The sequence below is a fragment of the Siphateles boraxobius genome, unplaced genomic scaffold, assembly GCF_051911475.1.
Source record: "Siphateles boraxobius isolate OS27281-9 unplaced genomic scaffold, OSU_SipBor_1 9, whole genome shotgun sequence".
Classification (NCBI taxonomy): domain Eukaryota; kingdom Metazoa; phylum Chordata; class Actinopteri; order Cypriniformes; family Leuciscidae; genus Siphateles; species Siphateles boraxobius.
Window position 1 is genome coordinate 11,421,916 of NW_027509219.1, and position 17,644 is coordinate 11,439,559.

General features: G+C 38.1%; 1 protein-coding gene across 1 annotated transcript in view; it reads left to right on the plus strand.

Annotated features, from left to right (window-relative positions):
* The window catches only part of slc15a4 (solute carrier family 15 member 4), a 78,854-nt gene that overhangs the window by 42,299 nt on the left and 18,911 nt on the right, over positions 1-17,644 (plus strand). The window contains exon 8 of the mRNA XM_077222803.1: positions 10,243-10,401. Coding sequence (XP_077078918.1) covers positions 10,243-10,401 — 159 coding nt within the window. The remainder of the gene's footprint in view (positions 1-10,242; positions 10,402-17,644) is intronic.

Sequence of the window (17,644 nt, forward strand, 5' to 3'; positions counted from 1 at the left end):
AAACCCTAGGATGTCCTGAAAAAGAGTAGAGTTATAACAAATTTGCCCATTGGCCTCTGTGCATCTTGGCCTCTTAATCATCCCTATATAAACTGATTGGCTTCATCACTCTGTCTCCTCTCCAACAATAAGCTGAGGAAAAGATGCTGCACATTTGCGGTGGTTGAGGAGATTCCTCCTTACATATGTAAAGAGTTTTAAGTGCAGAGAAAAGTGCTATGTAACAAATTATTAATAATAATAACTTGCATCATGGAAAGGCAGTATATATAAGTATATTTGAGTCAATTAAATTAATCGTTTTTCAAACGAGTCATAAGCCGTTTCGTTGTGACGTCAAGATGAAACATTAGCATATTACCCGCCCATGTATTACACGCGCAGACAACAGGGAAACTTGAACCTCGAACCGGCAGCTGATTCCTTTGGATACTGGATAGTAGGGCTGGATTATTAATCGAAAAATAATCGAAACCGAAATTAAGAGCCTATAACCAACGTAATTTTACCATGTCGGTTATTTCGTTTTTTTAATCCTATTAATATTTCCGCCCACTGTGTGTTAATGTACTTTCCCCTTAAAACATATTACCGCGTGTGTAGTCACGTAACTCCGCCCCGTCCAGTCTGCGACATTGAAGCAACATGAGCCCCTTTCACACAGCGCGTTGATCCCGGGAAATTGCTAGAACAAACATCTTATGTGTGAACGCAAACACGACCCGGGATTGATGCCAGGTTTTGGACATAGTAACATTGCCATGTTCAGTCCCGGAACGCGCGCTGTGTGAACAAAAGCTGTAATGAATGCCGTGTCGTAATGATGGCGCTAAGCCGGGATCGTTTGCCAGCGTGAAACGGTTCGTAATGCGCTAGTTTATGATCGAATCAGAGAAAAAAAATGCACAAGCGTGGTTTTCCGAGAGAAATCGCAGCTCATAAGCAAACCATAGACGCCGCTCACGTGTCTTTGCGAGTTGTGTGTGTCTGTGTGAACGCACTCTCTTGATTCCGGAAAATCACTGGCAGTGTGAATGAACCAAAGTCAAACGAACCCGGGTCAAATCCCGGGCCACTTTATCCGTGTATTTTCCGGAATCTCTGTGTGAAAGGGAACTCAAACACTGAGTCAACTCAGCAACAGGAGCCGCTTGTACCAAAGAAACACGCAAAAAAAGAGAGAGACTGACAAACGCCCAGCAACGCCCAGCCTCCACTCCATAAAGCAGGTTTCGATAACACAAGCATTTACAAATGCTACACAATATGAAAAGGATTAGTTTTTTTAGTTTTATATAAGTTATATTTTACTTTTAAGATGGCAATATTTACAATAATTTATTTTGTTTACAAAAATAACTATTTTCTACATTTTTAGGAAACTTTCTTTTTGCAATAAAACTTAATCACTTTTTTATAAGACGTTTTTATTTCAAGCATTGTATGCTTTGTTTGATTCAATTGTTTCAATTGTTTGAAATATTTAATAAGTAAGCATTAAAAGCTATCTGTGCGTTTCCTTATTTAAGAATCACAAAGATAGGATTATGCATTCTTTCATTAAAAAAATTAACCGTGAACATATTTACAGTATAAGCCTTGCCAGTGACACATGAGAGAGAATTTTTTTTGAATAATCGCTCAATAGTCGTAATCGAGGTAACTTGTTCGATTAATCGCGATTATGATTTTAGCCAAAATCGTCCAGCCCTACTGGATAGCATCAGGTCGAGAAGACGGCGCTGTGCTCTATAATGTGAAGGTAAAGCCAGTTATTTTTCATTCCCCAAGGACGAGCATGTGAAGAATCAGTGGTTAAAATTCATCTTTACCACGATATCACAGCAGTATAATCCTAAACTTTTGCTGTGCTCCCTTTAATTTACTGACGACTGCTTCTCAAATCTCGGAGTTCAATGTAGGATTGGCAAACCGCTTACTCTTGAAAGATGGTGTTCAAAATACTTAGTTTTGAGTTTTAGATTGTATAGGTCTCCTGCTAACTGGCTAACTCATGTTATCACTGTCATACTGAAATACTTCTGCTAATCAGCTGTGGGCCATTAACTAAAACTGTGTCTATTAATGGAGATTTTCTGTCGTTCTCACTACTTTGGGGAAATATTTGGTTTACCAACATTTATGTTACATCAGATCATTCACTCTAGAGCTTGGCTAATGTAAATTGCATACATGCACTGTTATTGATACAGTTTCCACGTATTCACTCCAGTATATTAGAAAAATACTCGTTAAATAAATTAGTACAAGTAAAAAACATGCACTTTTTAATGCTGATGGTGAGGAATTACAGTTGCAACATCTTATAATGTACCTCAAACTGAGTAGTGTATCACTGTGAAACTTCCTGCTCAAGTCGTCCTTGCGATGGAGGTTCGGGTTGAATAACAGTGTTTCATCATCGGACTCGTGCTCGCATTAATATGGTCAATTCTACGTCATTGTTCGTTACTGTGTTTAGTTTACAGTGTAGGAAGCCTCAGGACAAGCAGAGCTGACGTTGTTATGGCAATGGGGCGTTTTTGTTCTCGACACTATGTACACGGTAGGCCAATCACAACAGACTGAGCTGTCTGGCCAATCAGAACAGAGTAGCTCGCGGAAAGGAGGGATTTAGAGAGATTGATTCATTTGACGAGTCGTTTGAAAATCATTGAAAATGTGATGATGTGCAAATGTATATTATGAGGAAATTAAACAGGTTTGTTTTACCTTTGATGCGTGTAAACATGTTGTAGGAGACTCAACAACAACATTAGGAAACTTTGAAATAGCATAATAGGGGCCCTTTAAACTGAGCACCATATACACTCAAACCGATGAGCCAAAACATTATGACCACCTGCCTAATATGCTGTTGGTCCTTCGCATGCTGCCTAAACAGTACTGACCCGCTGATGCATGGCCTCTACAAGACCTCTGAAGGTGTCCTGTGGTATCTGGCACCAAGACGTTAGCAGCAGTTCCTTCAAGTCCTGTAGGATGTGAGGTGGAGCCACTGTGAATCGAATTTGCTGGTCCAGCACATCCCACAGATGCTCAAGTGGATTGAGATTTGAGGAATTTGGAGGCCAGAATAACACCTCCTCAAACCATTTCTTAACAATGTGTGCAGTGTGGCAGAGTATAATATTAAAAAGAACACGTCCTCCAGGGAACACTGTTGTCATAAAGGGATGTCTGCTGGTCTGCAACAATGAGTAGGTGGCATGTGTCAAATTTACATCCACATTAATGGTTGGAAGCAGGGTTTCCCAGCAGAACATTCCCCAGAAAATCACTTTCCCTCCACCAACTTGTCGTCGTCCCACAGCCAACACCCTGACATTGGTCTGTTTTGTTTTGTTTTATTTATTTATTTAACAGGGACAGTGTATGGGACTCAGCCATACCAGAATTAGCGACAAGCTAAATTTCATCTGTAGTCCCTGGGCAGGAAAAGGTAACATACAATTAACAATCCAGCAAACCATATAAATATACCATAAAATGTCATCACGCAAATAGCCTCTCAGACAACAAAGTTTCACATTCTTAAAAAAACACACAAAAAACACAATAAAACAGAACAACAGAACAAAATAAAGTGCAATATTAATAAACACAACCATACAATATTAGGATACAACAAAAAATGAGTTTTTTGAGTTTGATTAATGGGTACATGATTGTATAGATTTTAGCCATAATTTTACTTTATATTTAAAACAAGTAAATGTACTAATGTCTCTAATCTCATGTGGGACTAAGTTCCAGTACTTAGAGGCTCTGATAGAGAAGTCTGATCTTCCAAACTCAGTACGTCTGTTCTGTACGGCACAGTGACCTCCACAGGTCGCCCTGGTTGTTCTCAGACTATCTGAGAGCAATATTATGAACTCCTCTAATGGGGGTGCAGCCAGATTATTAATTACTCTGTACACTAAACAAACATTGGCAAAGCACATAACATTTTCAAAAGTCAAGAGTTTATGCGTTTGAATGATATTGCAGTAGTGATAACCTGATGGCTTTTTATCTAATACTTTGAGAGTTTGTTTATATAGCGTTTGTAGTGGAGCAAGTATTGTTTTTCCGGTTTGTGACCAACTTGTGATGCAGTATGTAAAATATGAGACAATCATTGAATGCATTTATAATTTGGCAGCATCTAAAGGTAACTGATTATGAATGTGTCTAAAATTTCTTAAATTAAATTTAACAGTATTACAAACCAGCTTTATATGTTTCTTAAAAGACAACTTTGAATCAAGAATAACTCCCAGATATTTAAAGTGTGACACAATCTGGATTTTTTCCCCATTTACAATGACATCTGGCTGATTTTCATTTTTCCTTATATAAAAATACATATACACAGTTTTACTGACGTTTAGTGTCATGCAAGACTCAGAGAGCCATGTGGCAATTTTTGCCATTGCTGCTGTTAATTTGGTTGCCACTTCGTATCTGTCTCTTCCATTTGCCAGAATGACCGTGTCATCAGCATACATTTGAGTGTCAACTTGAGGAAATGCTAGCGGTAAGTCGTTAACATATAGACTGAATAACAAAGGGCCTAAGACTGAGCCTTGCCGGACACCAACAGAACAGTTACTGAATGATGACATTTTATTCCCAACTCTGGTACTTTGTCTTCTCATGGTAAGATAGGACTCCATCCAGTTCATAGCAGCATCAGAAAAATTAAAATTTGACAACTTAGAGATAGAAGGTTTGTGGTTTGTCTCTCCTCAGACCACTGTTGGTAAATTCTCACCACTGGTGACCGGGAGCAACCCACAAGCCTTGCCATTTCAGAGATACTCAGACCGAGTAACCTTGCCATAACAACGTGGCCCTTTTCAAATTTGCTCCATTCTTCATTTCTGCCCATTAAGAACTGATTTTGGCTTACGATCTAATTTACCCAGATCTTAATATGTGGCCTTAGGGGATTATCATCAATATTTGCTTCACCTGTGACTGGTCATAATGTTTTGGCTCATCAGTGTGTGTATACTGTATATACAGAACTTTCCTCTCCCATTGGCACTTTAATGGGATTGCGGTTTTGCGCAAATTTACAGTTTAGTAAATCTAGCCCTTGGTGAGCATAACAGACTTCTTTCAGTAACATTTAACAGCAGGTGATGCCAGTGGTATTTGTTACTCCATAGAGGTCAATGCATTACGTATCGTTCACGCGAGTTATGTTAAATTGATTCCAGTTCATTTTAGTATGTTACACAATAATGTACTGTAAATCAAACCATTTTTGAAAAAAAGAAGCTCATAACATTTTCGTAGTCTTGATTGATTTTGAACAGTTACTGTTGTTTTAAGTGTTTCTTGAGCCCAGGGCTTCTCAAACATCTGATTGCAGTCATCAGACAGTCTCCATGGCACAAACTGCACTTAGAAAAGGTCAACCATGCCTGCAGACAGCTATAAACACTGTAATAGAGCAGCCGCATTCCTTCATCTCCCTCTCTTTTAGTTTTTTCTCTCTCTGCCCCTCCTGCCTCCATGCCTCCCAATGTGCATTTGTTTCAGAGCAGCGAGAGCGTGGGATGGGATTAGATGATCTCTTTTGCTCCGTTTTGTGGAATCCCTCCCTTTTCTTTTTAGCTGTTTTACCCCTGTGCTCTCTCTCTCTTACTATCTGTCCATCTTTCAGGGAAGATTCATGGCCTAACCAGGCTCAGTAAACGAGTCTGACAGTTGTGCCCACAAGCCATAATTTTAAAAATGACAAGTTGAGGCGCCATGAAATTATCAATGTCAGCCAGCAGGCAGCCACCACTCAGGGTTAAAAAGAGATTTGATCTTCTCTTTCTCTTTTTCTGCATCCTTTCTACATCCCCTGACTTTCCTGAACTACTTCATCTTTTCTTTCCACCACTCAGGATCCTCCATATACTGCTTTTCTTTTTTACCTCTTTCTTTTTTTCTTGGTCTCTTTCTGTAAATATTTAGGGATGTTTGCTGATTTTGGCAGTTGAGTAGGTGTTTCTGTGTCATTCTGCTGCCAGATTTTCATCAGTGCTACAGATGTATGGACACACACTCACCGCCAAAATATGTTTTAGCAATTTTTGGCTGATGCATTTAAAAATGTTTTCTTGTCTGCTTTGTTTTTGGATGTTAGCCATAGATATAAACACTAGATGTCACCTTGGGGTTCTAGACATGCGTCAAAACCGCCGCCATCTTGGAACAGGGGTCTTGTCATAGGATGTAGCTAGGTAACGCTGAATTCATGGATGATGCCGGACTTCTGTGCTGCATATGGATGTTTACACGAACGAAATCTAAAAAAAAAGAGCAAGGGATTACATTTCACAAGATTGTGAAATTTTGTAAATGTTTTAGAATTTCTCTGGACTCTATAATAAATACATGTCTGACTGTTGGAACGGACCAAAACAACTAGAAAATCGCATTCATGACGATTTATGGTGATTTTATTTCCGTTAGACCTTTTCCTATATTGACGCTGATGAGGAGTTCCCCTGTTTCAAGATGGCGGCTCTATTGATGATATTTTCGTTAATGGCACAATCCGATTGGTTCCTGTCGCATCTGCAGCCAATGACCTTGCTGCTCAGCATTTAAATAGATGATTAGCATTTACCATAGCATTTTGCAGCGTGCTTTCAGATTTCCTCTGAAACACTCCACCTTTATAGATCTGCTATGGTTTATTTTTTTAGATGCCATTTGTGCAGAAGCAGTATGTCTTACTTTTCACAGCAGCGTATCTGGGAATGTATCGACAGCATCAAGTTCCTCTACTTGCTTTGCAGTAGCTGCAGTAATCTATAACAACAGCAATAATCAATAGCAGCAGCAGCGATGTCGCAAGCAGCTGCCAAGACCAATACATTAACATTGTCATATCTATTACCATGCTACAAAAAAAAATCTTCAGAGAGTTTGCATATGTATATGTGTGTGTGTATACATGTATGTATGTATATACAGTGGGGCAAAAAAGTATTTAGTCAGCCACCAATTGTGCAAGTTCTCCCACTTAAAAAGTACAACTACAAACAAGCAAGATTTCTGGCTCTCACAGACCTGTAACAACTTCTTTAAGAGGCTCCTCTGTCCTCCACTCGTTACCTGTATTAATGGCACCTGTTTGAACTTGTTATCAGTATAAAAGACACCTGTCCACAACCTCAAACAGTCACAATCCAAACTCCACTATGGCCAAGACCAAAGAACTGTCAAAGGACACCAGAAACAAAATTGTAGACCTGCACCAGGCTGAGAAGACTGAATCTGCAATAGGTAAGCAGCTTGGAGTGAAGAAATCAACTGTGGGGGCAATTATTAGGAAATGGAAGACATAAAAGACAACTGAGAATCTCCCTCTATCTGGGACTCCACGCAAGATCTCACCCCGTGGGGTCAAAATGATCACAAGAACGATGAGCAAAAATCCCAGAACCACACGAGGGGACCTAGTGAATGACCTGCAGAGAGCTGGAACCAAAGTAACAAAGGCTACCATTAGTAACACACTACGCCGCCAGGGACTCAAATCCTGCAGTGCCAGACGTGTCCCCCTGCTTAAGCCAGTACATGTCCAGGCCCGTCTGAAGTTTGCTAGAGCATTTGGATGATCCAGAAGAGGATTGGGAAAATGTCATATGGTCAGATGAAACCAAAATAGAACTTTTAGGTAAAAACTCAACTCGTCGTGTTTGGAGGAAGAAGAATGCTGAGTTGCATCCAAAGAACACCATACCTGCTGTGAAGCATGGGGGAGGAAACATCATGCTTTGGGGTGTTTTTCTGCAAAGGGACCAGGACGACTGATCCGTGTAAAGGAAAGAATGAATGGGGCCATGTATCGTGAGATTTTGAGTGAAAACCTCCTTCCATCAGCAAGGACATTGAAGGTGTGTGAAAACCTTGTGAAGACTTTCAGAAAACGTTTGACATCTGTCATTGCCAACAAAGGGTATATAGCAAAGTATTGAGAGAAACTTTTGTTATTGACCAAATACTTATTTTCCCCCATAATTTGCAAATAAATTCATTAAAAATCCTACAATGTGATTTTATGGATTTTTTTCCCCCTAATTTTTTCTCTCATAGTTGAAGTGTACCTATGATGAAAATTACAGGCCTCTCTCATCTTTTTAAGTGGGAGAACTTGCACAATTGGTGGCTGACTAAATACTTTTTTGCCCCACTGTATATGTGACCCTGGGCCAAAAAAACAGTCACATGGGTCAATTATTTGAAATTGAGATTTATACATCATATGAAAGCTGAATGAAGTTTTCAATTGATCTATGGTTTGTTATGATAGGACAATATTTGGCCGAGATACAACTATTTGGAAATCTGGAATCTGAGGGTGCAAAAAAACAAAACATTGAGAAAATCACCTTTAAAGTTGTCCATTTATGTTCGCGATTGTGCTGCATTCACCTATAAAAATAAATGTTTTATATATTTATTTACGGTAGGAAATTTACAAAATATCTTCATGGAACATGATCTTTACTTAATATCCTAATGATTTTTGGCATAAAAGAAAAAATCTATAATTTTGACCCTTGCAATGTATTGTTGGCTATTGCCACAAATATACCCGTGCAACTTGTGACTGCTTTTGTGATCCAGGGTCACATATATCAGTGCTGATAAAATGAACATTTTGACACATGCAATTAATTGTTTGTTTAACGCTTTAAAAATATTGAAGCAATTAACGCAGCATCTGTTTTTTTCTCTCATCCTTTGGCTGCGCTGCAGTATATGATCACGCTATTATTTATTCAAGCGTTATTAAACCATTCAAATGTGAATGGACAAAATAACTAAAATCTTCACTGTCACGCTGTGTGTGAAGCGGCTCTCTGTGAACAAACACCCGAAACTCTCACACAGAATGGCGCTTCAGACAGCACAGCAGTACCCCATTGAGTTCTCTTTCACGCTTGTACGGACAAAAACACACAACATTATGCCAAAATTCCTGTATTGTCGAGTGTCCTCCTAAGCACAGTCTTAAAAGTGTCAAAGGAACACAAAGATTTGTGAGAAAATAGGATGTGTCAGGTCTTAAAGTGACAACAGCCTAATAAACTGCTGTCTGTAATTAATGGTAATCGAAGAACAAAAGACTAAGAGAAAATCAATCGCTGCTCTTGACTGAAAAACGTTTGTACCTTTAATAAGGATTATATTTAATTCAAAATGTATGCAGTGAAGACTGCAAAGTGTTTTATAACTTCATTCATTTTCAGTATATTTCCTATCTGTTAGACCTACCTGAAAATCAGCACTCTTTACAAGGTTACATGGGTCAAAAACAACGAACACAATAACTTTTTTTGTGCATTTTAGCAGGTAAGGTAAAAATCTGAACTGTCCCGTCTGGAAAAAACTTTTGTGTTGAACCCTGATGAATTAAAGACACAGCTAAATGTGACATTTATTACAATGGTCTTACATGAAAATTGTTATGGAATGCCTGTAATGGAGACATCCGTATTGGTATCAATGATACTGGCCTTCATTCATAGTGCTTAGTAAAAAGATGCCATTGAACAAATATTTAAAATATGCTGTCTTTGTTGTTTCAACATTATTTTGGAGATTACGTGTGAAAGTATTACAACATGAAAATATATTAAAAACTTTAATGTTATGTGTGATTAATGATGATTAATTCGTTTTTTTTTTTTTTATCGATTGACAGCACTAATATATATGAAAACTCTCAGAAGATTTTAGCATGGTAATGGATATGACAATGTTAATATATCTTTTTTTTATGAAACCATTTATTACTTTATTTTTATTTTTAAGTGAAACATGCACATATATTGCAGCCTCAATATATCCTCATTTCTATGCAAATAAGACACATTATAGATCGTCTTATTCACAAAAGTCAGAACTCTGGCTGTAAGTTGATACAACAGTATAGACAATGTAGAATAAACAGCGCTTTTAGTGCAATTCATTCTTAGTAAATTCTCCTTTATCTTTGTCTGAGCACTTGCATCTACATGCAGTGAGCCTGTTACAAATGAATTCATTTTTCAATACTTTTTTTTTTTGAACCATGATCTTTCCCACAAGACTATGTTTTTTCTGTATATGTGGACGGGTCGGGTAGAGTGCCATGGATACTTTTGAGGTTTCTGATCATGCATTTGAAGCAAACTTCAGACTTTCATCATTGGTTTCTGCATGTGCTTGTGTTTGCAGGTCTGGAGTTCGCCTACTCCGCAGCCCCGCGCTCCATGCAGAGCGCTATAATGGGCCTGTTCTTCTTCTTCTCCGGCATCGGCTCCTTTGTGGGATCTGGACTTCTTGCTATCGTCTCTCTCAAAGCCATCGGCTGGATGTCCTCGCATAAAGACTTTGGTAAGGCTTGTGTGAGTGCGTGAGAATGTAGAGTAAGATATATGAATGGCACTGCGTAAGCTCTGACACAGACGTAGCTTGCCTAGCTTTTGATAAGTGTGTCTGTTGGAATAAGTGTGTGCATTAATATATAAATGTGAGTGTGTGTGGGTCAGGCTTTGCCTTTATTGAGGGGACCAAATGTTCTTATAATGATTTTACAACCTAAATTTAGCTACAGTGGGGACCTGTGAGGAAAAGGACTTGATAAGCATACTTAATGAAAATGACTTAATGAAAATGTAAAGGTTTGCGAAAGGTTCCGAGGGTACAGAAAATATGTTTAGCTCAGTATAAACTCAATTGAAGTCAATATTAAGTCCCATTTCAACAGCTTGGATTTTTTTAGAAACTCAGCTTTTATGCAATTATCACTTGTAAGCTGATTGATGTAAAATATCCTCAAAATCAATGTCTTTTATGTTCCATCTTGATGAATGAAATCAATAATGAAAGATGGTCCCTGATCAGCATTCTGTGTAAATGCGATTTATTGTAATTATGCCAAGGGGAAGAGAGGTCGTACCTTTCAGCTCACGCTTGTGTCAGAGATGAAGTGAGCACATGTGCTTGATGGATGATGTGTGTTTTATGAGTGCGTGTCCACGTACCAAGGCTTGAGCGTAGTCATTAGTAGTCAGCTGAACCCAAGAGTTGATTCCCTATTAGTCCACTGTTTATGTGTGTGTGTGTATTTGTTTATTTGTGTATCCTGCCCAAAAAAGCTTAGTATTTTTTTTTTTTTGAATGATTGATGACACATATTATGAAGAATCAGATACAGAGTATTAGCATACAGATTATTTCTGCTTCCATCTGTTTAGAAGGCGATCCTAAACTAGTTCACACAACGGTTATTCTGGTATATTCAGTGACGTATACATTATGAACTGAAAATATTGCTTAGCCTGCCATAATGCTACTTCAAGATTTCTCTGTATTGGACCAGTTTTTATCTCCAAATTGGATTTAGATTCTGAAACTTTATTATGCATAAAGATTAAACATGTAAGTAAAATAATGCCAAATGTTTTTGAAACAAAAAAGCTTGTTGAATTGCACTAATTGAAAAAATATATGCATTGCATTAACCGTGCTTGCATTTTAATGTTGTATTTTTAGGTATTGCATTTTTAAGGGCTAAAGTCCAACATAGTTATATATTTAAGCTGTGAATATTTAAATTCAAAACATTTCACACAGATTTTCAATATTAAAAATTCAATAATCCATATTCACCTTTCAGATTTCACTTCCAAAATGTTCATTCTGTTTAAAAATACAATCTATAATATTCGGTCCATTTTATTTCATTTTACAAATTCGCTTCTACAAATTCAGTTGTTCAAATTCTACAAAAAATTTAACATTTCACATCCGGGAACTGCAGGAATATAAGTAGATTGCTGATTCATAATCTTTATCTGCTGTTAGTCGTCCTCACCAGCAGGGGGTGCAAGTGGCTGTTGACAAAGACTATCATAGCAAAAGGTTGAGAGAGTCATTCATTAAAAAAAAACGGATTTACTGAAATGGAGCAAGTGGTAAGTACCTATTTGTGATGATTGTCAGGGCCAGTATACATATGGAAAGACTGATAAAGACATGTTTACGTCTTCACGGTTACCTTTTAACATGTAAGCAGCTTTCACTACAGTTAACGAGATTATAATGTTATTCCCTAATGCTGATGTTCAGATCTAACGTTAAATCTGAGGTTGTAGACACATATTTCTCTCGGTTGTTTAGTTTCCTTAACTTTATATTGCGGCAATGCATTAATGGAATGCATATTTTTTCCAGTAGTGCAATTCAACAAGCTTTTTTTGTTTCAAAAACATTTGGCATTCATTTATTTCCATAATGAAATCAAAATGGACCCATGCTTTTTTAAAAATTATTTTCCCTAGTCTTGCTGTGCATTCATCGTCAATACATGTTGTTATTTTGTACAAAAATTGTTTTCATAATCTTTCATCAAAATGTAATATTATAGTACCTCTGAAAGGTGAAAAGAAATATCAACCAATAACCACACACGTTTCAGCATCCCACTAAATCAAGTCCTGGCCTACATTTTCCGCTGAATAGTCTGTCACTCATGAATGTCGCATTATATTGCATGCTACATGCAGTTTTCTGTTGTCTTGGCACATTTGAGTAAAGTAAACTCTTGAAGTGGAGAAAGAAAGCTGTACCTGAGTGCCAGGTCTGGTATTATGAATGTGCATGCTAATTGATGGTCATGTCAGGCTTACACCAGAATCGGTTTGTAAATCTGTCACAGTGAGGACGATGAATGGCACAAAGGAGACAGTAGATGGATGTGATTTCCATCGCAATGACAGTTCAATGGTCCAGATGTACTCCCACCCATTCTGTGTATCTGAGGCCAATGAACAATTTACCCACAAACTACTTCCGCACCCATTAATACAGCACACACAGACAGGTGTGAGGCATTTTGCTAATGGCAGCAGTAAGAGTGCATGTACTTCAAATCTGTCCCTCTTTGCTCTTTTTGTTTGGCAAGCATCACTGGGATATTCGAGTGGGCCTTAATATGAATTATATGACACATTGCTATTTTTTCCTTTTCTTTCATGCAACATTTAGTGATTGAAACTATTTGAAGTGGAAGAAACAGAATTGACTGTGAAAGAACAGTCAGATTCAAACCTGTGTGAAATGAACCAGACTGGAAAACCAGTAGGGCCCTATCATACACCCGGCGCAGTGCGGCGCCTGGTTTTTTGCAAGCGTCTTTTGCTAGTTTCTGTCCGACGCAGTAATCATTTTCACGTCATGCACCACATTGTTTAAATAGCAAATGCATTTGCGCCCATTTGTGTGCCCATGGGCAGCACGGTCTGAAAACGAGGTGTGTTCAGGCACATTGTTGTGCGTTGCTATTTTGAGGTAACTGAAATAGACTGCACCAGTGACCAACTGAAACCTGGACTAAAGTCAATGGCGCAAATTATTATTTTTTTTGTTATTTGAAGAGCGTGTTAGTAATATGCGCCTATAGGTGGGTCCACAATCTGCTTATTACACACACAGCAGCAGCACACAAACATTCCAAATATTAAAAATAAAAAGGATAACAATGTTAATGATTAATATTGTAAAAGATATGGTGGAATCTGGCGTGTCCCAAAGATGGTCTGCTTGCGCTCTTTAACCTCGCGCACGAGCTGATCCGTTTGCTCTCTGGGGACACGTTCGGTCTTTCTGCTTGCAAATTCCACCATGTAACTAGCGAATCCGCCATGGCGCGAGCGCAACTGGCTTTTACAGGGAATGGGAAATTACTCTCTGATTTGCATGTTACGCCAAAAACACACCCTTTACTTATTGAGAGAAAAGGGAAATTTTAGACCATGCGCCGGATGCGCCGACCATTTTTCCCGTTGTTAAACTAGCAAAAGTGGATTTGGACACGCCCTAAGTGCACTTGCGCCATGCCCTTTAGACCATGCGCTTAGATAGTTAAAATAGGGCCCGTTGTCTTTCACGTCATACATTATGAGAGAGTCGCTCTGCGTGCCACAATACGTGTCTATTCGTGTGCTGCAGCTTTTCGTGTGTGGTTTCATTTTTGGTAACTTAAAGCGACAGAGATATGAGCTTTGTGTCGACTGAAGGTTTAAGATTCAGTCTCTGTTCTCCACCGGAGCCGCTCAAAAAGCTGATATTACTGATTATACATCATGCTGTGTTAATTGTCCAAAGTATGTGAAATATGAGGCACTCGATTGGGTGTCTGTTGCTAAAGCATCTAGCCAAAACATTCTAACACCACATCGATTCAAACTTTACATGTTTACCACTGCAATACGGGGTTAAAGGATTAGTTCACTTTTTAAAAAAAACTTTTGCTGATAATTTACTCACCCCCATGTCATCCAAGATGTCCATGTCTTTCTTTCTTCAGTTGAAAAGAAATTTAAGGTTTTTGATAAAAATATTCCAGGATTTTTCTTCATATAATGGACTTCAATAGGACCCAAACGGTTCAAGGTCCAAATGACAGTTTCAGTGCAGCTTCAAATGGCTTTAAATGATACCAGACTATGAATAAGGGTCTTATCTAGTGAAACGATCGATCATTTCAAAAATTTCGACTGAAGAAAGAAAGACATGGACATCTTGGATGACATGGGGGTGAGTAAATTATCAGCAAAAGTTTTTTTAAAAGTGAACTAATCCTTTAACACAACAAAAGCGGTGCTAACACTGCTCTGGGACTAACACAAAACATCTGTACTAGCCCCCCTTATAAATTACAAGTGTAAAATGTTTCTCTATCCAGGGTCAAAAGTGGTGTTTAGAACATCAATAACTCAGTTAAGAGCAGTGTTAAAAGTGCGATAGTCACCTCGTCTAGCCTGCATGTGTTAGCTGTTAGACTCCAACATAGTCAAATTCTTTCTATCTTTTCTCTCTTCCTCAAACAGAAGAAGAAAATACACCTGCTGACTATCTCACAATTGTGAAATCTGAATTAGATGCCCAGGATGACTTTGTGTCTGAACAACAGGAAAAGATCGGTCCGGGTTTCATGTTTTTTTTTTTTTTTTTTTTTTTTTTTGGCCAGCAGCATAATGTTATTCTTTATCTCTGCTGGTTACTCCATTACTGTTCTCTCTCCCTGTTTCCTGTGGTGTTGGACTCTGCAGGAAATGAAGAGAGAGAGGGAATTATGCAGCGTTGATAGAGAACTTTCAAAGTATGTACACACAGACGCCATCCAAGCCTGTGGCGGGCCTGTGGATGCATATACAGACTCCAACTTTTATGGGATCGGACGCCCAGGTATTAATCACTAGCTGCAGGGCCAGATTACCCAGCATTCAGCTCTGTAATACACTCTCTAGCACTTATTTTCACAGATTTGAGCTTCTTCCCAGAATACCATTTAACAGATCAAACCTACCTCTCAGGTTGCATGCGACGGTAAGTTCGGCATGCTCTCTTATTTAAAATCCTACAACATTTGATGATAACCTTTGTAAAAGTGGAGGCAGTCGGCCCACAGGGCTATTGGCTACCGCTCACACAACGTTACTGGATGACTTATCGTGCTGATCACCAGAGAGCTTCCATGGTCCCCATAGGCTAGCAGGTGTAAATCTGCAGCTCGTCGTACATCCATGCTTATCTTTTGCTGGATTTGGCATGGTAAAGGAAAGGCACTCCACTCTCTTTCATCAGTAGTTTTTTTTTTGTAGTGTCGGTATATACTTTACATACCATACTGACAGTTCTAGCTGTTGGACAGTTTGCACGATGAGACTCTTTTGGAGAGGTTTTATTTTTTAATTCATGCATTTTTCATGCCTCACAACTTGTGCTGCTTTCTTTGAGTGTCTCGCACCATGTTTTTACATTTTGAAGTTGAAATAACTTTTTAAAAACATCTCAAGACCGTTCAGTTCTGTCCCATTCTGTTGTTCTCCTTCCCTGTAAAATTCCCTGAAATAAACCTAATCTGATTGGGGTCAAGTGAATCTAAAACCAGCATAGCAATAAAGATCAATGAATCAGCTAGCCATTTATGTAAACCATCATTAATTTTGATAATGCCTTGTTTTGTTAATGTAAAAATCTAGTTTCTTATTAAGCCTTTTTTTTTGCCAAAATATTCCTTAATTTTCCAAATCTGTCTCTTCCCAAATAGTCCTAAATTTTGTATAGGCAAACTCTACTCGTTTTCTTTTATTTCAGAAAGGTAAAATCTAGTTACTTATAGACCATTTGGGAGCAGACGTCACAGTTACGTCACTGCACTTGCAAGTGACAAGTGGAGGAAAACGGGTGAGATCCAGGGAATAAGAGAAATAAATGTATTGCTGTGTCTTAGGATGTCAGAATCGGAATGTAAAAAAAGATGGTCCTCATTTTCACAGAATACCATCACTGAAGATTACCTTGTAAGCTAAACTTTGACATTTATGGATGCAAGCTATTAAATGGATAGACTGGACTGATGAAACCTGCAATTATTAGTCTACTTAAAGTATGAATTGAATGCTTTGATGCTACAGATCTACATAATATTAACATATGCGGTTCATAGGGGGGCATAATGCACTACAGTTACAGCATGAAATAACATTTAAACCTATAACATTTTAATCTCACATTTGTTAGTTTTCTCATAATTGCGAGTTTATATCTCCTAATTCTGACTTTTATAACTCGCAATTGCAGTTTATAAAATTGTGCGATATAAATGAGCCATTCTTTCTCAGTTTATATCACACAATTATGATTTTTTTTTTTGTTCCTAAATTTTAAAATCTATCACTATTCCCGAATAGTCCCAAGTTTTGCAAAGGCAAAACAACAACACTATTCATTTTTCTTTTCTTTAAAAATTAAAAAATCAAATTCCTTATTAATTAGTAATGTGCCCTTTTCAACAAACTTTTATAGCAAAACTTTTGCTTTATTTCCCAGAAGCTTTATTACTTTTTTCCAACCTATGATGCAGGCTTTGATAAGTATTTTCAAAGACATTTTCCCCTCATCCTCTTTTTTATCTGCAGGACTGCAGTTGTCACCAGGCACAGCTTTGCCTCACGGAATTGGTAAAAATGAATTCTTTCAAATCTTTTCTCTGGACACCCAGGAAGCTCCTCCGTTTTTCTTCTTATTTTTTCCACGAGGTGAACCTCGACGTGCCAGGCTGTCTGATCTCAGGTCAGCTTAAAAACATGCATAGAACCACAGGGCTCTCAGACATGACCCTCTCTTCCTGGTCTTGAATCTGTATCTGCCACTTTCAGAAATGTCAATGTTTTAATCGAGGCCAAGAGTCTCAGGGAAAGAGAAGGTGTGTTCGCTGAAAATGACAAAAGGAAAGAAAGGTGTCTTTCAAAGGAGTGCGTACAAAGGAATATGAGTGAGAACAAGGAGATGATGAACAAGTTTGTGTCAGCTGTATTCTGTACCTTGGCCTAGAGTCAGTTAATATATATACACTACCGTTCAAAAGTTTGGGGTTGGTAGGATTTTTTAATGTTTTTTAAAGAAGTCTTTTGAAGTCTTACCAAGGCCGAGTTTATTTAATCAAAAATACAGTAAAAATGTAGATATTGATTTAAAATAACTAAAAACCCGACACATTGTCTTTTGACATCTGTCGCTGTATGTAAATTGGCAAAAATATGTCTTATAATTGCAGTATCAACGTTGA